The 22,703-nt window shown below is 40.1% G+C and overlaps 1 protein-coding gene across 1 annotated transcript; it reads left to right on the top strand.

The window, feature by feature from the left end:
- Positions 1-18,851: 18,851 nt before the first annotated feature.
- RETNLB (resistin like beta) lies at positions 18,852-20,076 on the top strand. The gene is made up of 3 exons (XM_047755725.1): positions 18,852-19,035; positions 19,218-19,298; positions 19,883-20,076. The coding sequence occupies exons 1-3, from the start codon at positions 18,909-18,911 to the stop codon at positions 20,008-20,010; spliced, it is 336 nt and encodes a 111-aa protein (XP_047611681.1). The 5' UTR covers positions 18,852-18,908; the 3' UTR covers positions 20,011-20,076.
- The last annotated feature ends 2,627 nt before the right edge of the window (positions 20,077-22,703 follow it).

The raw sequence follows: 22,703 nt of genomic DNA on the forward strand, positions 1-22,703 counted from the left end.
CTGAGTTGCTTGCCTAGATGTCCCATCTGACCAATAATAACTATAAATTTTTAATAAAAACACATTTCCTCCTGCTTTCTCCCCAAGAGGTATTGTGGGCTGAATTGTGTCCTTCAAAACTCATATGTTGAAGGGAGTTCCAGTAGTGACACAGCGGAAATGAATCTGACTAGGAACCATGAGGTTGCGGGTTTGATCCCTGGCCTCGCTCAGTGGGTTGAGGATCTGGTGTTGCCATGAGCTGTGGTGTAGGTCGCAGACACGGCTTGGATCCTGAGTTGCTGTGGCTGTGGCATAGGCCAGTGACTACAGCTCCGATTGGACCCCTAGCCTGGGAACCTCCATATGCTGCAGGTGCAGCCCTAGAAAAGACAAAACAAACAAAAAACTCATATGTTGAAGCCCTAATCCCCATTACCTGAGAAAGTGACTGGATTTGGAGACTGGGCCTTGAAAGAGGAAATTAAGGTAAAAGTAGATTTTAGGAGTGGCCCCTAAGCCAGTATGAGAGGTGTCCTTATAAGAAGTGGTGATTAGGGCACAGTCACATCCAGAAGGAAGAGCATGAGAAGGCAGAAGGGGAACATGGCCTTTCTGACCACTTCATTGCAGACATCTGGCCTCCAAAACTGTAGGAAAATCATTTTTGTTGTTTAAGTACTTTGTCATGGCAGCCTGAACAAACAAATAAAAGTATCAATCAGCAGAAACACATTATTTCTGACTGCAGAGCCAAGACCTAGTGTGGAAATCAACATGGGAACCTGAATTTAAACCCCAAATCCAAACCCAGGAAGCAGACTGAGAAGGGGAGGGAACAACTTTATCAATATTTTCCCTTCCTCTCTTTGTATTTGCTCCTCTTTCCTCAGGACAATGAGGAATTTCTAAGTATAAGAAAAATGTGTTTAAGAAAACAGGGAAGAATAAGACCAAATGAAAGGAGTCTGGTTTTAATTAGGGTGTCTTATCCACAAGACAGAAAGCTAAATGTTAAGGTGACTGGAGCAGTAGCAGAAAAACTGAAGTAAGCATCAGCTTAATGGTTGTCATTTCTGACACTGAATAATGAAGTTTGTTTTTTAAAAACCAAAGTAAACAATATGTGAGCATAGAGAAAAGAGTTGAAAGTTAAATATGTGACTAGATTCTCCTAATGTTGACACCACATGAATGTAAAGACCCAGGAACATTTCATTTTAGCAATAATTTCGGGAAAGAAAGAATGTGTTTGTGTATGAAGTTATTATTATTATTATTATATATATATTTTTGGTCTTTTTGCTATTTCTTGGGCCGCTCCTGCGGCATATGGAGATTCCCAGGCTAGGGGTCCAATCGGAGCTGTAGCCGCCGGCCTATGCCAGAGCCACAGCAAGGCGGGATCCGAGCCGCGTCTGCAACCTATACCACAGCTCACGGCAACGCCGGATCGTTAACCCACTGAGCAAGGGCAGGGATCGAACCCGCCACCTCATGGTTCCTAGTCGGATTCGTTAACCACTGCGCCACGACAGGAATTCCTGAAGTTATTATTTTGGAATGAGTTTGGACTTGATTTATTAATTATCCCAGCCTTAGAGACATACCAGAATAAGATAACATTTTAAGGTTTCATCTTTGAAACCAAACTAACCACCTTGACAATGCTAAGAGTTTATTTATTTCTCTGTCTTCAAAACATACCCACTCAGGTCCAATAGCCTATTAACCAATGCTTGGCGTATTGAAATGTGATTCAGAATAGGATAATAACACAATAATGTAACTTATTAATAGATGTAATAACTAACAAACTGCCATGTTAATTTTGCACACCTAGCCCATTTAATCCTCTTCATAGCCCTTGAACAATTATTCCCCCATTACAATGATGAAGAAAATAAATTCTGAGAAGTTAAGTACCCTTTGTCTCACAGCCAGGAGTGTAGGAAGTGATGTCATCTTCCAAGGTAGAATCCAAGGTTATTTTGAGATTTAAGGAGAATGCAGGGCATTTAAGGCAGTTTTGGGGGTATGCCATAACTAATCAACTAATGCACTCCCGGAAAGTAGACAGAAATTATTCAGCTTTGATATTTAGTAAAATGGATTAGCAAGATTTCTAAACTTTATCCAACTATTTCAGCAGCCAGAGAGAGAGACAGAGATATTAGACTGGAAACTGGTAAGGCAAAGAGGAAGGGTTGGGGCTGGAGGAGAAGGATGAGAAAGTATGTTGAATGAAAAACCAGGGAAAAATTAATTTTCACAGAAAGAGGGAGTTTTGGTAAATTTATCATGCTGGAAGCAAGAGGGATCTGTAGGCCAAAAGGAGAATGTGTAGAGATGTTATACTGGCATATGTACACTGTGATATATGGAATGATTGGCCACAGGGACCTGCTGTGTAGCCCAGAAAACTCTACCCAATATTCTGCGATAATCTACATGGGAAAAGAATATGAAAGAGGATGGGTGTGTGCATGTGTGTGGCCGAGTCACTTTTTTGTAGAGCAGAAATGATCACAACCTTGTAAATCAACTCTTCTTCAATAAAACCTTAAAAAATGGAATAAAAAAGTGAATAGAAAGTCAGGAAAGACAAGTGTAAGAAACAATGAGATATACCTACTCTGCTTCTGTGTCCCCCCACCTCGGAGTCTCTGGGTTACCACAAGTTAGGAGAGACGTCAGAGTTACTGCAGAGATCCTTGTTTCCCCAAGAAACTCAGGGTCTACCTGTAGCCTGAATGAATAAAACACTCCTATTTAAGTGTGTGGCAGCCATGAGGAGGCAGACCTCCTCCTCCACGGAGCAGAATAGAGGGAGAAACTTATTCCCTAATGTGGAAATTCACCAGTGCCTGGGGCTCCAGCTGAGCCTCCCATGGGCTCCTCCCTTAAGGCAGACCCAGTGCAGGGAGACATGACCTCCTTGGTGGGCCTCTCGGTTCAAAGACCCCTTGACACCTACCCTGACTGTGAGGAGGCTGCCACCAACCCTCTTTCCCTCTCTCCTTCACTCTGGGTCAGAGCTGCATTGCAGGTCCCAGCCCCTGCCCCAGCTCCTGGCCCTCTCTCTATTTCCTTTCATCTAATAAACTCCTGGCGAGTTTAATTCCATATTGACAGCTACAGCTCAAAGGACTCAAAATACCACAAAGTGTTTTTTACTAGTTTTCAAGTCTGTAAAGATAACAATGCAATGAACAGAAACTCATACAGGTATCACTAAATTCGTAATCAGTTTTTGTTGTTATGTATTTATATTTACATCTTGCACATCTCTACTTTTTTCAACCCTCCTGCTGTCACCCTCCTCCAGACTTTATCATCTTTCCCCAAGTTTATTGGTCCTCCTAAGGGTCTCCCTGAAAGTACCCTTGGTCCCTTCTAAGCCATTCTCACGAGGTTCCCAGGGAAAGCTTCCTAAATGCAGATCTTTAACAAACAGAACATTTCTAATTCTTTCAGTGAATGAGCCAGACTTGATAGGCTAAGGTCATATTGCAAATCTATTTTTCCTCCCATGGACTTTCAAACCTGCATTCCTGTGCCTACCTTCTCTATGTTAGGATGAAATTTTAAGAAGATCCTAATGCTTTCCTGAGTACTCTAGGAAGACCCAAATAGGCCCTGTGCTTTGGCATAGAAAGTCCAGTTCCATCTAATGGTTTCCTAACCAGTTGAGTTACATCTAAGTGAATTTTCCCTCCCACCCCAGCTTGGCCTGTACCAGTTTAGAAACCTCTTGGTGGGAGGGGTTGCCTCTTTGCTCTTACTTTCCCACTTCAGGCTGAGTTCTTCTCAATTTCAAATCACATAAATGTCACCTCCACAGGGGAGATTCCTCTCTACTTTTGTACCCTAAACCTTAACAAATGGTGAATATGAATCATTGTTTAATAGTTAATGTGTTTATCTCTCACTAGACTAAAATGTCCACAAAGGCAGAGACTATGCTTATTTTGTTGGTGGCCCAAATCCTGGACCCTTAATAGTTTCTCAATAAATATTTGTTTTGGTAGATGAATATGAAAATGTTTCCTGCTGGATATTGGAAAGTATGACAATGATCTTTTTTTAAAGACCCCTTTTTATTATTATTATTTTTAAAGGGGTCTTTAAAAAAATTTCTTGGAAAATCTACTTTGGTTCCCTACAATGGTGACGCTAAGGTCAAACATGGGCTTTTAATATTATTTCTCCAGTAAGAACAGGTTTAAGTGTATGATTTGGAGGAAGATTTGAGGAGCAAAAAATCATAGCATGAAATAGAGGAAGCATCAGAAACGTCAGACAGAATTCTGTTTCTCAAGTCCTAGTCCTTGATTTGAATAATGAACCATTCCTTTGGGAGAAAACTCAGAGGGAAGGATAACATGTGTCCTGTGTACCTCATCCAATGCTTTAGCACAAAGGGTGCTTTCTTAGGAAAATGGAAAACAAGGACCAAGAAATGCAAACCCACGATCAACAGTTTCTTCTGGGAGCCGTTAAAGGGTTGGGGGGAAAGCTTCTGATGGGGTTGTATTCCCTTACTGGGCTGGGAACTCAAAAGGTGCTTCAAGAAGAGATGGAAAGCTGAATTTGAATGTGAAATAGGCTAGTGTTAAATGTGAACAACTAGTTTAATTTTTTTCCCACATATTATGAAGGCCAAACCCTTCAGCCAAAATTTGCCTCCTTTGTTATTAGACCTTCTTCCTTTGCTTCCAGTCTTGCTTTTAGCACTCAGTTTGTTCCAGGGTCTGCTCAACTGCTCACCTCTTGGGTTGTAACTCCTGCTCTAAATGCCATATGAGTCCTTGACCTTAATGAAAAAAATCTCTCCAAAAGCAAGAGTTAGGTTTGGTGAGCAGGTTTTTCAGGTCTCGATTCACATGTTGCCCAGACCTCTAATCCTAGTCCCAGACCTCCAGGCCAGACCCCACAAAGGGCAAGTGGATGGGGCTTCATGCCAACAAAGAGTGACAGCTCCCCTAATATCCTAGACCCTTGCCAGATTTATGCAAGCATGAGCTATGATCTTGCTGGCTGGCAAAAGAGTGAGATGTGTGAGAACTCAGAGGACCAACAAAATGGGAGGCTGTCAGGACTAAAGAAAGCTCAGTCATCATGGAACCTTGTGCCAAACTTGATGCCCATAGGGAATGCTGAGGTCACACCTCAGGTATTTTGGTTGGTGTCTCAAAGCTTCAGAATGAGCAGTGGTTTAAATTCTTCCCTTAATTCTAGGCCGGAAATTCTTAATACCAGAGAGGAAGTGCAGCAGGAAGAAGGAGGGGCCCTCAGAGCAGAACCAACTCCTAGACTCTGATCTATCAGCACAGCTGCCAGCTTTGGGCAAGCGACAATAGGTCATAGTCCTTATATTTGCTGACACCGCATAGAGGCCTCATCCCTAGCTCAGGGCTCTTGGGCAGGCTTGGCATGGAAGAAACAAAATGATAATAATGGAGGCTGACTGCAGAGGAGTATGTCAGTGAATGTGACATCCATGAGGATTATGTTTGGGAGAGATGAACTGCGAAAAATTGAATATTGAAACTAGTGGTTGTCAGAATTCTTTTCCCCAAGCTCCACATGCTCCTGTTTAGTTTTATAATAAATATCAATTACCCAGTAGGAAAGGAGAGAGTCAACATCCATCACCAGACATCTGGCTTTGGAAACACATTGCTGGGAACACAACCTGTGAAACTGAAGCTGTGCAGCTTCATTCTCTGCTGGTTTCAGGCAGCACTGCATCCAGAAAAAGAAATCACTTTGCAATTTTATTTTATTTATTTATTTTATGTTATATTTGTGGTATTGCATAAAACTTTTTGACTGTGCAACTTTCTGAACATCCCTCTTTTACATTCAATGATCCCACTGAAATGTGAAATGTACCCCAAATTAGCAAAGACCATGCCTTATCCCACCTCTCAGATTTCATTTGGGCTCAGAGAAGTGGAATAACATTCTATAAATTGGAGGAGCAGAGAGAGCTGGGTTCAGTCGCAGCTCTGTTCCTACAAGGTCATTCATTTGTGACTGGAGATAAGCTACAACAACTGTTTCAGTCATAGCCTGAGTTGTCTCTTGGATGATGGATTATAATTTGATCCTCCCCAAGGGGCCTGGTATTTCTAACCCTCTGAATTTGGGCTGACATCTGAGCACAGACTCATGAGCCTCATCCTCAAGTTTTCATTCCTATGGTGATATGTGGATCACTAGGGAGTGGAGTGTTGGGAAGATATCTTGGAAATTTCCCCAATGAGATTTCAGAGGAAAGAATTAACAGAGGTCTTTGTACCATTTCTGCTCAGTATTCCTGAAAATGCTCTCATTATACTGGACAAAAAGATAAAGGTTTTGAGAATATGTTTAAATGTAGTAGGGATCCCTCCAAAGTCCTCTACCCCTGGAGATCCCACTGGTAAGAAAGTGCTGGAGGAGACAAGGGAAGGCAGCCAAGCACTTGCTCCTGCAGTGCCTACAGGAAAGAGGATCCAAGGACTCTGCTGACAGCCAGCGGGGGTCCTTTCTGAGCCATCTGCAGATGTTTTGGAGGAATTGTGAGCTTTCAATGAGGAAAAGCTTCACACACACAAAAACCTACTCCTATTTGCTGACCCACTGTAGACAACAGCCATCTCTTCTCACCAGACAATCTTCCAAATTTGTAAACTCTCACTGCGGCCATAAAGCTTCCATTTAACCATCCGAGGGAACGTTTTTGAGCTCCTTGGAAGCTAGATTGACAACCATAGCTAGCCTATGACTTTCTTTTTTAAATTAATGTTTACGCTGTGGGAGTTCCTGTTGTGGCACAGTGGAAATGAATCTGACTAGTATCCATGAGGATGTGGGTTCGATCCCTGGCCTTGCTCAGTGGGTTAAGGATCAGCCTTGTGGTGAACTGTGATGTAGGTTGTGGATGCAGCTTGGATCCTGAGTTGTTGTGGCTGTGGTATAGGCTGGCAGCCGCAGCTCCAATTCAACTCCTAGCCTGGGAACTTCCATATGCCTTAGGTGTGGCCTTAAAAGCAAAAAAAAAAAAAAAAAAAAAAAAGAGCAAAAAAAAGTTTATGTTGCTGTTTTAATCATCTGTTTCTGAGTAACACCCAAAACTGTTGCTTGAAACAATGATTTACTATTTCTCATATTCTGGGGGTTGATGGGAGGGTTCCTCTGCTGGCCTCATTTGGGACTGATTTTGCTGCATTTGGTTGGAGAGACGATTGTCCCAGAAGGTCCCTGAAGCCTTCGCTGATGTCTGGTAGTTGGTCCTGGCTATTGGCTAGGGGACCTTGGTTCACTTCTATGAGGCCTCTTATGCTCCAGTAGGCTAGACTGTCTTCCTTACCTGCTGGTTTTAGGGCAGCACTTCAGGGGAACAAAATAGAAGTTCTAAGGCTTCTAATGGCCTAACCCCCAAGGTTGTAAAACATTATTTTGGCTATATCCATTGGCCAAATCAGGTCACAAGTTTAGATCAGGTTAACAAGGTGCAGAAATAGACTTCATTTCTTGATGGGAGGCACAGCAAAGCCTAAGAGACATATGCACAGGAATTGGAGGGCTGGTTGCAGCTCTCTTCACCTCTACCTATCATAGGCACTTTTTAAAATAGTAAGAAGCTAAAACATTTTAACTATAGAAAAAATAGAATGTATCAATAATTATAAGTAAGGAAATTTTAAAAACCATTCTTAATCCTGCCACCCGAAGAGAATGACTGTTAACATGACCAGTGTGGACCCTCCCAGAATTTTTCTACACACAATCATATTGGATCAAAAAGTGCATTCTGTTTTGTGCCCTGACTCATAATCTAAGAGTATGCCCTAAACTCTCATAATGTAACTAGTATCTCACGTATTTAATATGCTAAAATTTATTTAAATATTTTGGATAGTTTAACTGCTATAAATAATAATGTAAGGAATTTTAAGAATATAAATCTTTGTGCATATCTCTTTTTTTTTAAAGCCTAAGCCCATAAAGTGGAATTTCTGGGTCAAAAGAAATACATATTTTAAAATGTTTAAATACTTTGCCAAATGACTTCCCACAAAAATGTATAAATATTTTATGTTCTCAGCAGAAGAATACTATGAGGAATTACTGTTTTTCCCTTTTTCCTTAATCCTGGAAAATCTGAGAGGTAAAAACTGACATTCAGGAGTTCCTGCTGTGGTGCAGTCTGTTTAGAATCTGACTACAGAGGCTTGGGTCATTGCAGAGGCACTGGTTCTATCCCTGGCCTGGTGCAGTGAGTTAAATGATTTGGCATTTCTGCAGTTGTGGTGTAGGTCTCAGCTTCAGCTTAAGTTCAGTCCCTGGCCTGGGAACGTCCATATTCTGTGGGTGTGGCCATAAAAGGAAAAGAAAAAAAAAGCTGACATTTGTAGAAATTTAATTATATTCATTTCATTATTATATCATTGTTAATTAATAACATTAAACATTTTCTGCATTTTCATCAGCCATTGCATTCTCTCACCAATTCAGTCTACAGCTTGTCCCTCCCCCTGGAAATACCAAAGAGAGAAATTAAGACGTCTTAATGGAAAGATCTGTCCATAATTGTTATTATGTTAGTCTCTTTTCTATAGACAAGTAGTTAGCTGTAAATGCAAGTGCTTAAAAGTGATCAGAATTACGGCTCACTAGTTGAAGAGACCAGAACTGATGGGGCGGAGAAGAAGAAAGAAAGAAAAAAAATAAAGGGAGAAAGAAAGGAAGGATGGAAAGGAAGGAAGGAAAGAAGAAAGAAAGGAGGAAAGAAAGGAGGAAAGAAAGAAAGAAAGAAAGAAAGAAAGAAAGAAAGAAAGAAAGAAAGAAAGAAAGAAAGAAAGAAAGAAAGAAAGAAAGAAAAGAAAGAAAGAAAGAAGAAGAAAGAAGAAAGAAAGAAATAAAGAAAGAAAGAAAGAAAGAAAGAAAAGAAAGAAAGAAAGAAAGAAAAAGAAAGAAAAGAAAAGAAAGAAAGAAAGAAATGAGGGAGGGGAGAGAGGGAGGGAAAGAGAAAGAAAAAGAGTTATTTGCTTAGGAAAAAAGTCAAAGAGGTAGAAAAAGAAATCTATAAATAATCTTATGAGCCGAGGTAGATCAAGAAGATTTAAAAAATTAGTGTTGACTTGATGTCTGTGTAATGTTAGACAAGAAGAACATGTACTATGAGAACCAGGGAGACTGGACAAACCATTATTGCATCTGGGGAAAGCTAGGGTTGACCCCTTTCAACCCAAACTCAGTGACTGTCCTTAAAAAAATGACAAAAGGCCCTGAAATCTCATGTATATATCAACAGCATGAGAGACTCTGGCTTGGCCCTCAAGTTGACTTAGGATAGAACCAGAGAGAAAGATAAATTCTTAGGTCAACATTCATCTGCTCACTTATTCAACTAACCCACAATTGACACCTGTCTTGTGTCATATACTGTGGGTGCTGGAGATACAAAGAAGAATTAAGAAACGATTCTTCCTTCCAAGCAACCTAAAATCTAATAAGGCATCAGACATTAGGGAAAAGAAACAACTGGGCAGGGAAGAGACACCTGCTGGTGTCTGATTACTTAGGCTATGGACCTACAATGTTTCCACGGTGAAACCTTTATACTTCAAGTATTTTGTGGCATTAAGCTTGTCTCACTACTAAGGATAAACAAGTCAGAAATAAGACTTTGTTCCAAAGCAAATCTTAAACCTAAGCACCCCCAGTCAGTAATCTTCCATTGTTTGTTATCAAATCATGACCAATACTAGAGAATTCTAGGCTCACTTGTGAGCCTGTAATCCCTGGTGCAGAGCCCAGGGCACCCGGTCCAGACTTCCTCCTTCTTCCTGATGGGCCCTCATGTGGGATCTTGGTGTCCTTTCGTGTTAGTGGAATTCAATCACACTTATCTTAAGCCTCAAACTTTGAGTCTAAAGAATCATCTAAATCCTAAAAGTATGATTCCAGACCTAAGATTCTAACAAGTTTGAATTTCAAGGTGAGTGTGTTGGAGGTTCTTTTCCTTTTCTTCAGTAACTTCTTTGGCCCCTTTGTAAATCTGGCACCCTTCTCCCCGTGACCCAGTCCAGCATTCCAGGAATCTCAAGAGTAGAGTGAATCAAAAACTAGCCAGATATTTCCCAACCCATGTTCTATTCCTGGATACATGAAGATTACTTACCAGTTAGTTTTAAACCAAAGATTAAGATAGGAATTAAACAGAAACTGGTATTAGGATATGCTATCACGATAGACGTTTGATAGCCAGGTGGCCATATGTGTAGACAGCAAAACCAGAAGCCCAATTAGGCTCTAGAAATCCATATTTATAAATCATGTATGTTAGCTGCTTACCATATATGACCAGTTACCATGCAGCACAACAATACTTGTATAATTAAAGCACATGAAAATAAATTTTGTGTTAGATTTTGTCTAACAAAATAGAGAGGTAGAGATAGAGGTACAGGATATGCTCAGGCCTCTCAGTTTGTCCTTGATCTGTTCTGCTCTACTCTTACAACTTTAAGGAATTAAAGAGCACATGGCTCCCAAACTGCCTGAACCTCCCCTCACCCTACTCCCTATTTAACTGATAGACAATCAGAGGCTCTTTCAAAAAAGCATCGATTGGAGAGTCAGATGGCTGGGCATCCACCCCAAGAAATATGGCAGGACTGATCCTACCAAAGACCTTGGACAACCCATTACCTTTTACTGCCTCCTCTTAGGCATGGGGCAATTTCTCCACATCTCTCCTCTTTCACAGCAGCTCTTGTGGATCTCCCCCTTCCTGAATCAGAGCCTTAGACTCCTCCATTTCTTCTCTTTAGCCAGCACATGCACAGACACGGACAGAATAAGATGTGGGAAAGAGATCACTGAGCGTGGATAGTGGCCATGGCACCCGGTCCCAGGGTGAATCTGACCATGCAGATCTGACCTATGTCATCTTTGAACTACTCCACAGAAATACTGTCCATTTTCAGGAGACTCCACATACTTGTGCTTCCTCTAGCTACTACCAGGCTCATCCGTTTTCTTTTGACTTCCTTGTCTCTATCCTCTCTCCAGACTCTTTCCTTTCATTATTTCTTCCCCAGTGTCTCTCTTTGAAATCGTTCTCCACCCAGTACCTCTGTCTCTCACCATAGCTGAATCTGTTAGCCAAGCGTTACCACAACTAACTAGACGAGAGATAATGCCAAGAACATAACATTTGTCCTTATTTAACATTTCTGGCATTCAAAGGGACAACAGCTTTGGACAAATCATTTCATTCAACCATTCTAGGATACTCTTTTTTGGCCACCAGAATGCAAATTCTTGTCTTAGAGCCAACTTGCCCCTGACTGGAAGCTTGATGAGCAGAGAGGCTTTATGGTTTCACAGCTAATTGAAAGCATCAACTCATCAAGTTTCACAGAACCAATTTTCCCCTCTGCTTAATGATGCAGAACTCTGCATTCTCAATCAGGTACCTATGCAAACTTTGAGCAGATTCCAAGATGATTCTTGAGAGACATTTTGCCCTACCTCCAAGCAATTCCATGACTACTCTCTATTCAGGATGAGTCAGCCTCTCAATTTTTATCTGCCTCTCAATTTTTACATCTAATATCAACTTGACTGATTTCTTATGTAGTAGCTAAAGTATATGAATTCACATGATGAAATAGCAGCACTTAATGCCTCATCAGAGAGCACTCCAACTCTAGACAAAAACATAGTTTTTTCTATTATACTTGAGAGATCCGTAAACTTCCTGTAGCTCTTGATTTTCTTGGTCTCCTAATTTTTTTTTCAGATACACCATGAGCTTTTTTAAAAAATTAGGCATACATTATAATGCAATTTAAAAACTATAAATATGTAGTAATATAAAATGTTTACTCTAAAATATATACAAAACAGAAAATGTTAAAGAATGAGAAAAATAAATAAAACTAGAAGCTCTGCTATCTACTTCTTAAAATCCAATGGAGTATTTTGTGCCATTTTAGGGCTCTACATTCCACCCTGAAAGCCCTTGTTCCCATGTATAAAGGAAGTCACAAGAAAACAGTGCTCTGCCTTAACCTGTGCAGATGACCCTGCTCCAGTCCCATCTTTCCTATTTTTACTTTTCCCAATTGTCCAGTTACTTTTACCCAGATTTATGTCTGCATTCTTTGTCCTATGCTATCAACTTTTCCAACTTTATCTAAAATTAAATGCAAAGCAATAAGTGGAGAATTGGATGAGGAGAGGAGATAAGAGATGAAAAATGTAACTCCACCTTTAGGTCATTGGGAAAGACGTGTACTCTTTGGAAGAGAGTAGTTCTAAGGAAGAAGAATGTTAAGAGATGCCACTTAGTTTATCTATGGATTTTGAAAGAACTAAAACCCTTCTACTATGTTCTCTGTGTAGGGTTTTCTGAACACTTTCCAGTAAGGCTGAGGTGGAAACTGCCTTGCAGTGGCTGATTGCAGACAATTTTTTAATGCTGTAATCAGTCACTACCAAGAATAGGAGTTCAAGAAAGAAGCAGGGTGCATCATCTAGAGCGAATTTAAAAGCAATAACAAATCTGAGTAAAAGTCAATTCAATTTCTATTATCACAATGTACAGAAGCTTCTAAATAATATCAACACTAAAATACTCCTCCGAAACATTATTTGTTAGACTTAAAAACACTGATGTTATTGTTGAGTTTTAATAATATTTATCTAAGCTTCAAATTAGCACACTTTTATTACTTATCTTTCAACAAGCACTGAATTCTACATGGATGTTAATTCAGAGTACATCCAGTTATACGTTTGGGCCCCCTGTACTTGGCCTCAGCTATATGCCTTCATTTATAAGTCAGTTTGTAACAATTAAACCATTCAGGTTTGCTTGTGTGTCTACAATTTCTATCCTACTATGTATTCCTGCAGTTAAATAGTAGAAGCTAAATAAGCAATGGTAGCCTGGTGATCTTTAAGACGAATTAACAGAATTTGAATTACATCAATTTGGCAATTCTATATGTTATGCTGAGTTTAATTGTGCTTAATATTTAAATTTGGGGTATGCAAACTGAGAGGTATAATATTTTTGTTTGATAAGTGCAAATTTTAATCCGTGCAAAAATATAATGAATTTAAACAACATCTTTAACATTGACATTTGCGCGTTTTTTTATGGCCACACTTGTAGCACATGGAAGTCCCCAGGTCAGAAATTGAATCCAAGCCACAGCAGCAACCCATTCCACAGCTGCAATTATACCATAGCTGCAGTAACACTAAATCCTTTAACCCCCTGCCCCAGGCCAGAGTTTGAACCCATGCCTCCATAGCGACGCAAGCTGCTGCAATCAGATTCTTAACCAATTGTGACATAGTTGGAACTCTGACATTTGCACTTTTTAATAGGTCTTTTTGTTTTACAACTAGAGAAATAATGATTATTTCTGAGTATTACATAATTATTACTGGAAATGCTTTTGTTATATAAGAGTTGGGAGTGTTAAAGAATGATCCCTTCCGGGGGAAGGGTGGTGTGGGGAGGACAAAATACGAAAAGGGGTCAACTATATGGTCATGAATGAAAACTAGACTTTTGGCGGTGATCATGTCTGTCATATACATGAAACTTACATAATGTTATAGATCAATGTTGCCTTAAGAAAAGAAAAATCTTGAAAAAGTAATAAATTTCATCCAATTACTATTAGGTCTTAAATAAAATTCTGTAGAGGAAGGAAATGGAAATATAAATTTAGGAAACTAGTAATAGTGTAAATTTTTATTATTAAATAATTTTACTTTTTAAAACCTATTTTTAATTTTTAAAAAATTGTATCAAAATATACATAACGTAAAATGTACCACCTTAACCATTTTTTAAGTGTTACAGTACAGTTAACGTTAAGTACATTCACACTACTGTGCAATCAATCTCCAGAACTCTTTATCTTACACAACTGAAACTCCATACTCATTAAATAATTCTTGATGTCCCCCTCCTGCAAGCCCTCACCACCACCATTCTATTCCTGCCTCTATGAATCTGACCACTCTACACAGCCCACGTAAGTGGAACCATATTCTATTAATACAAGCTTTACTTTTGCATTTTTAAAAATGGGTGGTAGGTATCATATTGCTATGATACATAGATTTCATTGGGTAAATTTAATAAGTTTTATACTTTAAACTCTTACTCTGTCAGAAATCAAAGCTTTTGCCACTACCTAAACTTATAAAGTTCTGAATATCAATTCAAAAAATGTTAGACAATAAATAATTATCCAAATTTCACTTAGTTGTATGTGAATAGAAAAGAAGCCCAGTGATCCTAATTCTATCTTCTGTTTTATACATGAGAGATGAAATTATTTGACTACAAAGCCCTAGTTGACTGCAATGGATCAGAAAGGATCTAAAACACCTGACAGCTAAGAGCTCCTTCCAAGCACAGGGTCTATTGTCCAAAAATTGTACACATTTTTTTTCCCATTTTAAGTCGACTACTCACATATGATCTTATATGTGAATACCTTGACTAGCCAAGACCTTTTGTAATTAAAAAAAACCCTATGTCCCTGATATGTTATGTTTTTATATTATATACTATTATACATGTAAATAAATGAACCTGTATTTGGTAATACAGTTAGTATTTTGTTTTAAGGACGATTAAGCATATCAGCCTCCCTATGATTAATATACTAATACGGACTCAGAGAGAGGAGAGTACCCAGAGGATCCATTCAGTCAAAAAATACAGAAAAATAAACCAAAGCACAGTGAAGTAAATGGCTCCAAATAGCCTTCAGGAAATCCTGCACCATACTTGAAATGTCAAAGACATAATTATGTGACTATCCATACATATTTTTTAATCTTTTAGATGGGATTCTTTAATGAACTTCAAAATAAATGAATGGGATAAAAATATTAATAATTGCCTTTGAATGTCAAATACGCCGGGCATGCCAGTGACCATGTGTGTTACCCAGAGACGGTGGTCACTCTCCCTTTGCCCAGGCTCATTTTAACCCAAGGGCACCCCCATGATTCTGCTTTCTTCTCTTTTCCTATCATTCTCAACAAACCCATTAGTCAATGCAATTTCATTCATATCTTGAAGCCAATCTTCTTCTGGTGATCCACTTCCCAATCTGTTGCTTTCTTTCCCTGATTCCCTCAAAAAAAAAAAAATCTGATTTCTCTTCTATTAGAGTATATCTATGCTATTACATCATGTGTGGACTGATTACTCTCAGATTTGTATCGCTGACTCTCACCTTTTCCCCGAAACCCAAACTTGTATTCCCAATTGCTAAGGCCAGAGCTCCATCTGGATGTCTAATAAGCATATTAAATTCATCATGATTAAACATGATTTGCTGCTTTTTGCCACACCTCCTCTTCCCCCAGGATCCATTTCAGTAAATGGCATTGCTCTTCAACAAGCTGTTCAGAACATAACCTTAGTCTTTCATTGCTCTTCCTCCTATGCCCCGTGCCCAGTCCATGAGGAAACCCTAAAGAGGCTCAACTCTCTCTATAACAACCCCAAACCATCCAATCCTCATTCCTTCCTTGGCTACATCTGAGACTGAGAACTTTGCAAAAACCTGCTACCTGCTGCCTGCTTGCCTTGTTCACCTGTTTTCCCTTTAATCTCTTTTCCACAATAGTGGCCTTAGAAAGCTTTATAAAACATAAACCATCTCATGTCACTCCCCTGAGCAGAACACTCCAGTAATTTCCTGTGAAATTTACAACGAAACCCAGAGCCTTTTCGTCAGCTTACATGAGCTGTATAATCCAGCCTTCTTTTATGACATCTCTTTCCCTTTGGAACTTCATTCTCTCCAGCCACACTGCCTTTGTTGCTATTCCTTCACCACAACAGCCACTTCACTGCCTTGGGCTCTTGTTTGTTCCTCAGCCTGGAACTGCTTGCCCCAGCTTTTCCTATGACTTACTCACACTTCTCCAGCTCATTGTTCACAAGTTACCTTTTCTGAGATGCTTTCCCTGGACACACTGCAATCTGTGCAACACTCGATTGCCTTGCCTTGATTTCTTTCTTTATGGCTTTTTTAGGTTTTTTTTATTATAGAAAACATCAAGCATATTCATAAATAGAATAATATCAATATCCAGCTTCAATATTAATCAATGCATGACAATCTTATTCATCTAAATCCACAAGCTCTTCTAACAGTTTATTTGAAGCAAATTCCTGACATCATGATTTTTTCCGTAAATATTGCAGTGTGCATCCATAAAAGATCAAAGTATTTAAAGTGATCACAATATCACCATGATTTCTAAAATAATAATTCATATCAGCAAATATTTAGTTAATATTCATATTTCCCTAATAGCATTCTAATTTTTATTTTTATTTTTTTCAAATCAAGGTCTATATAGGATCCCTATTTTGAGATTGGTTAAAATTGACTTCTTTTGGTGTTCCCACTGTGGCTCAGTGGATTAAGAACCCAACTAGTATCCATGAGGATGAGAGTTTGATCCTTGGCTTTGCTCAGTGGGTTAAGGACCCAGCATTGCTGCAAGCTACGACTTAACTTGCAGATTGGCTTGGATCTGGCATTGCTGTGTCTGTGGTGCAGGTCAGCAGCTACAGTTCCAATTTGACCTATAGCCTGGGAACTTCCATATACTGTGGGTATGGCCCTAAAAAGAAAAAAAAATTGATTTATTTTTCTTCAAGGCATTTTCCAGTATCCGATATATATCTATCTCCCATGTTAGAATGTTGTCTCAAGAGGTCAAGGACCTTGTCTCTGTTGCCCACTGCTGAAATGCCAGAGCTAGAGTTAGTAGACGAGAAGGTCCATAAATAGTCATTGAATTAACAAATGAATTAATCTACCAAACTTCTATGCCAAATCCAAGAGTATGCTATCTTGCTATAACTCCTTCCTTTCCTAAAACTCCTATCTGGTAATTAGGAATCATCTTTGAGAATGGGCCTTGGAGGTGTCAACAGAAGGCAAAGTTGCCAGAGAGAGATGTGCAAAAGAATAAGCTGTCCACTGGAGGGCATTTCTAGGGAAGGGGACAGTGAGGCTGTCCACAGCAGGAGACCCAGACTTCCCCACCTGACTTCCTCCAGTAATGGTCATCCAACAGCCGTTTTCTGCTTCTTCATCTTGTCCTTGAATCATGGGATTCAGTCAGGGTGACCATGTGCCCCATCCCAGAGGATAAATCATAGCACTCCTGCTCTTCTTGGCCGTTTATGAGTCTTTACCTTTTCACTCACTATTCCAAAATCTAAAAGGTTCTAAAAACCTAAAAGTCTTTCCCTAAGTTTGAGACTAACCCATTTAGCAGCAAAACCTGGTATGCCCTTGTGTCAAACTATTCATGGTCTTTATTTCATGTTTTGTGACTATTCATACATATTGCTGCAGACATATTAATTTGTTTCATTATAGGATTTTACCCTAGATTCCTGGTAAGAAGTATAGCATAATCTATAGAATTTGCACTCTCTTACCTTCTAAAATATGAAAAATTTTGAGTTCTAAAATATATCTTGGCCCAGTGATCTTGAATAAGGGATTGTGGAGCCCTGATCAACTTCTTAGCCACACATAGTGGGAAAGAAAGTCATGTGACCGGAACTTAGTAATAAAGTGAAGGGGAAATCTTGATCTTCTAGAGGAAAGTCTTGCTTCTAAAATAAAAGTGCAGGAGTTCCCATCATGGCTTAGTGGGTTATGAACCTCAGTAGCATCCATGAGGATGCAGGTTCAATCCCTGGCCTCACTCAGTGTGTTAAGGATCTGGTGTTGCCATGAGCTGTGATGTAGGTCACAGATGCAGCTTGGATTCTGAGTTGCTGTTGTTGTGGTGTAGTCCATCAACTGTAGCTCTGATTCAACCCCTAGCCTGGGAATTTCCATATGCTGAAGGTGCAGCCCTAAAAAGCAAAAAAATAAAACATAAATTTGATCAAAACCTATAAAAATAAGTAAAATAAAAATGCAAAACCTCAAAGTGAATGGGTAAAGACTCAAGGTGAGTTAGGGTAAAGCTTACCCTAATCCTTCCTTCCTGATCAGGGTCTCAGTCGAGGATATGATGCCTGAACTTATGACCATGAGGACACAAGATTAAGGATGAAGAGCCACTGAACTGAGGATGGTAGAGAAAAAGGGGGAAAGATCAGGCTGGTAATGACTCTGTTGAGCTTCCAAAAGAAGTCTGGCATCAAGCATCATGCTTCTGGTTAAGTAAATAGAAAACTCCTTTGTTTGTAAACCAATGGAGGTCAGGCTGTTACTTTCCTACAGGTGGGATTAGGCAAGAACAATAAAATGATGTCTAAACAGGTGGTAAATATGGCCCTAACTCAACAGATTTTAAAGTCACCTCTTCCCTATGAAGGATTAAATAAGAGTCCTATAATATGTGGCACTCAACAGATGACACAGGTGCTGGCCTTATCAGAAGAATAGAGAGGAAAGTACAGAAAGGCAGGAGGCAGAGAACCAGCATAAAGGCAGTTGTTGCTTATCTTGGTCACACTGAAGTTTATCATGTTTGCATGCCACACTCCAAGGGGCAGTTCTTTGAAAATTTACTGGGGAGTGTGTTTGTATGTGGGCGTATGCTTGTGCTTTAAGGGGTACCCAGGTCAATACCAGGTGGTATAAAACATCCCTTCCTGACCAGTCTTTGCAGACCTTTTCTAACCCTTTCGGTAAGTGAACCTGCTCTGCAGCCACCCTCCCTGATTCTCAAAACTGCTTAGAGAGCTCCGGGCTCCTCCATTCTGACACTGATGTCCCTGCACCTCTCCCCTCTTGAGACTCCACATTCACTTCTTTCCTTCCCAGCAACACTGAACTCTGAGATCTCAGTTTCTTTCTGTCTTTCCTCCCAGGTCCAGGACGCCGCCTTTCTATAGGATGAAGCCAACCTCTTGCTTCCTTCTTATCCTCATCCTCCTTCTTCAGTTGATAATCGCAAGGGGTGCTCAGTGTTCCTTAGACTCCCTTGTGGACAAAAAGATAAAGGATGCTCTCAATCGTCTAGGTAACTGAATGGGGTCAGGTGGATGGGGAAGGGGATGGGGGAATAACCGTGATTATAAACCTTACAAGCTAGTAAGCAGTCTGATTATGGACACAGTGGCACCCCTAAAGTAGAAGGGGACTTGAAAGGGGATTATGGATGACAGAGATTATGAGCGATATCCCTTCTTCTGTCCTACTCAGAGCTCAGTCCCTCTGCTCCAAGAAAGAGGATATCATGTTTCAGTGTCAAAAACTCAGGCAAACTGTCTTCCTGCCCTGCAGGTGAGTAATGCTTCAGGGAGGAATGGCAAGTATGATACCCTGTGCCCTCCCCTGTTCATCCCCAGCACCCCCCCCCCCATGTTTGTATTATCCTGGGACTGACTCATAACTCTCTGTTCCCAGATCTCCCTTCCCATTCTCATTTCCTTTAAGGATTCTGCTGAGGGATCTTGGGTTTCTGCCTCTTCCTTTCCCACCCTCCTTTCGTGGTCACATATGCCAGCCCTTCCTCTTTTCAATAGCCCTGCTATGGTCACGTCACTACCACTCCCCCTGCCTTCATCTCCCTCGGTCTGTTCTTCTATTTTGGTGGTTAAGGGCCAGCATAGAGGTGAATTTATCATGAATCTAAGGTAACATAAATTCCCAGGGCCCTCACTTTCACAGGTCTCTTCTGTGACCCTATACTTAATTTTTTTTAGTAGTTTTATATTTTTTCCTTAAAAAACGACCTTCAAAATTGAATTCATTTTAGACCCCACAAAAATAGATCTACCTCTGGGATGAATAGGGATGAAAGATGATTATGGGGTGATCAAAATCAAAGAGTTCTTCTAATGTCTACATCTTGTGTGCTCATGCAGGGACCGTTGTCACTGGCTGTGCTTGTGGCTATGCCTGTGGTTCCTGGGATGTCCAGCATGAAACCACATGCCACTGCCAGTGCAACACAGCAGACTGGACCAGTGCCCGCTGCTGCCGTCTGACATGAGAGGGAGGAGAATGAAAATCTAATTGTCTGACAGTTACTATATTGAAACCATGATCCCAAGCAGAAAAACTGACTCAAACTATCCCTTTTATTTGTTACAACTCTGCTTCTTGGGTAATAAAATGTTTTTTGCATCTTTCTGCATTTGTATTTTTTATATTATCACCCACGGCTTGGGACTCCTCTAGCCGGAAAATGTTTCCTGCATCTCAATCACTCCATCTCAGCAAGAATTAGGAAAAAATATGGAGGGATTGACACTCCAGCCCCCTAGTTCCCTCATTATTTAATGAAAGGATATCAACTCTATGCCAGACACTTTGCTTGGCCCTAGAGATGCAGAGAAATGAAATGGCACACATGTCGTTACAAAGCCCACCAACAATAGAAGAGTGGGGAGACAGACTTTCCAGCATGTAGGCAGGCAAGCACAGCTTTAAAAGAAGCAATTTCCAGATTTCTGACTATTCTCTTTCCTAGACTTAGGTTCCAGAGAGCCTCTTTGATCAAGATGATGATTTGCCATTGTTTTCTCCCCCATAACAGAAGGAAACCCAGCCCTTCCTTGTCATTGAACTTTACCTTGATTCATTGCCCTGGGGTATAAAAATCTGCAGAATGCCAAAGGAAGGATTCAAAATATTGACACCAAAGTTAAGTGAGCCAATGACCAAACAAGTCCTTTTACAAGTTGAGAGGCTTCCAGTTTATGACATAATGTTGAAGGAGGGCATAATACAGTTATCACCTGATAGATCATCAAAAATAATTTTAATAATAAGTTGCAGTGAGATTTTTAACAAATAACTCAAAAGGAATTCAAAAAAATTGAACAACGTTACTACAGTAAAAACTTTTCCCTTTCTACCTGCTTAATTATGAGGAGTAGGTATCTTAACTCTTATAACTATGAAAAGAAAACTAGGAATATAATTAGTTTTAAATTTATCTAGGATTCTTCATTCATGGGCAAATAAACTACTTGGAAAAAAATCATCTCCATCTCATTTAAGAAACACATTTCCAAAATTACCCCATATTTCTTGTTTAAGAAACACATTTGCAAAAGGTACCATTTGTGTTTATTATTATTTATCAAAATTTGTTATAAATGCCTTGTTCAGTTGGGTACTGTTAACCATTGTAACAACTTAATACTCCTATTTATGGTAAATAGAGTGAGTCTTTAAAAATATGAACTAAATAATATCACCTTCCTGTCCAAAGTATACATTCCAATGACTTCTCATTACACATAAAATAAAATCCTAAGTATCATGGCCAAGAAAACCCTGCATGTACTCAGTGGTTATATATTTGCTTGCTTTGTTTCTGATTCTTTGCTTGCTTTTTCCTGGATACACCTGCGTTCTAGGTGCTCCCATAAGTTGTGGCCACCCTCCCACCTCAGGGCCTTCCTACTCTGTGTCCTCCAGATAGTTACATGGTTCCCCACACCCAAGATCAAACCTTAATATTTTTCAGAGAAGAAGGCTCTGTCTCTTGTCTTTCTTCATAATGCTTCTCTGTGCTGAAATCATAGTATGTATTTATCTGTCAGTGTATTAATTATTTCCCCTAGTGGAACATGTGGTTCAGGAAAGATGAAACCTCATTGAATTTGCCTATCATTGAGTCTCCAGGGTTGCATGGGGACACATATCTACCATGTTCAATTCTGCTCCAAATCCTACCCCATTCTCCAGCCATTCCCAGATAACAACATCTGTCTGGAAGATTCATCCCAAAGTCCCTGCCTTCTCTATTGCTTATGGGTTCTTAGAGCTTCTGGTGATGGAGTGATGAAGACTATACCTAATACTGTTTTTTTGGTTTTTTTTGTTTTTTTTTTTGTTGTTGTTGTTTTGTCTTTTTTGCTATTTCTTGGGCTGCTCCCGCGGCATATGGAGGTTCCCAGGCTAGGGGCTGAATCGGAGCTGTAGCCTCCGGCCTACGCCAGAGCCACAGCAACGCAGGATCCGAGCCGCGTCTGCAACCTACACCACAGCTCACGGCAACGCTGGATTGTTAACCCACTGAGCAAGGGCAGGGACGGAACCCGCAACCTCATGGTTCCTAGTCAGATTCGTTAACCACTGAGCCACGACGGGAACTCCTATACTTAATACTGTTGAGCTAAGACATCATGTAGGAATTCCCAGGCTGGACACTGCAGTAGTACAAAAAGGAGTTACCTGTCAGGCTCCTTCCCTAGAGGGAATGGCAAGAAAACTAACCACATGTAAAAAAGTGTCTATTAACCATGCCTTTTGGCTTTCTGATGCTTTGACCTCTTGAGGCTTTTATTGACTATGGAGGGACAGTCACAAGCTCAGGGAGATATTTGTCACATTGTGAGCAATTTTTGTACTATAAGCAGTGGACAGCTGGGAAAAATATATGTAGCAGCTGAATCTCAGATCCTCTGAGCAGAGTTCAGAGCTGAAGTCTCATCCACAGTCAGGGTCAGACTGTCTGGACTGCATTTGGTACAGCTCCCCATCCAATGTGTTAGAACAGTTGGCCCAAGAGTTAGTTATGGACCTGGACATGGACCCTACGCTGATATGAAAAAGGAGTCCGTGAGTTGTATTTACCTATGGATCAGTGCTGTGAAACACCCAGGAAGGAACGGGGGAGTCTTTTGTCTTTGGAGAAGACACATCAAAGAGAAATTGGCAAGTGCCGAAGGC

This window comes from Phacochoerus africanus, chromosome 1 (assembly GCF_016906955.1).
Source record: "Phacochoerus africanus isolate WHEZ1 chromosome 1, ROS_Pafr_v1, whole genome shotgun sequence".
Taxonomy (NCBI): domain Eukaryota; kingdom Metazoa; phylum Chordata; class Mammalia; order Artiodactyla; family Suidae; genus Phacochoerus; species Phacochoerus africanus.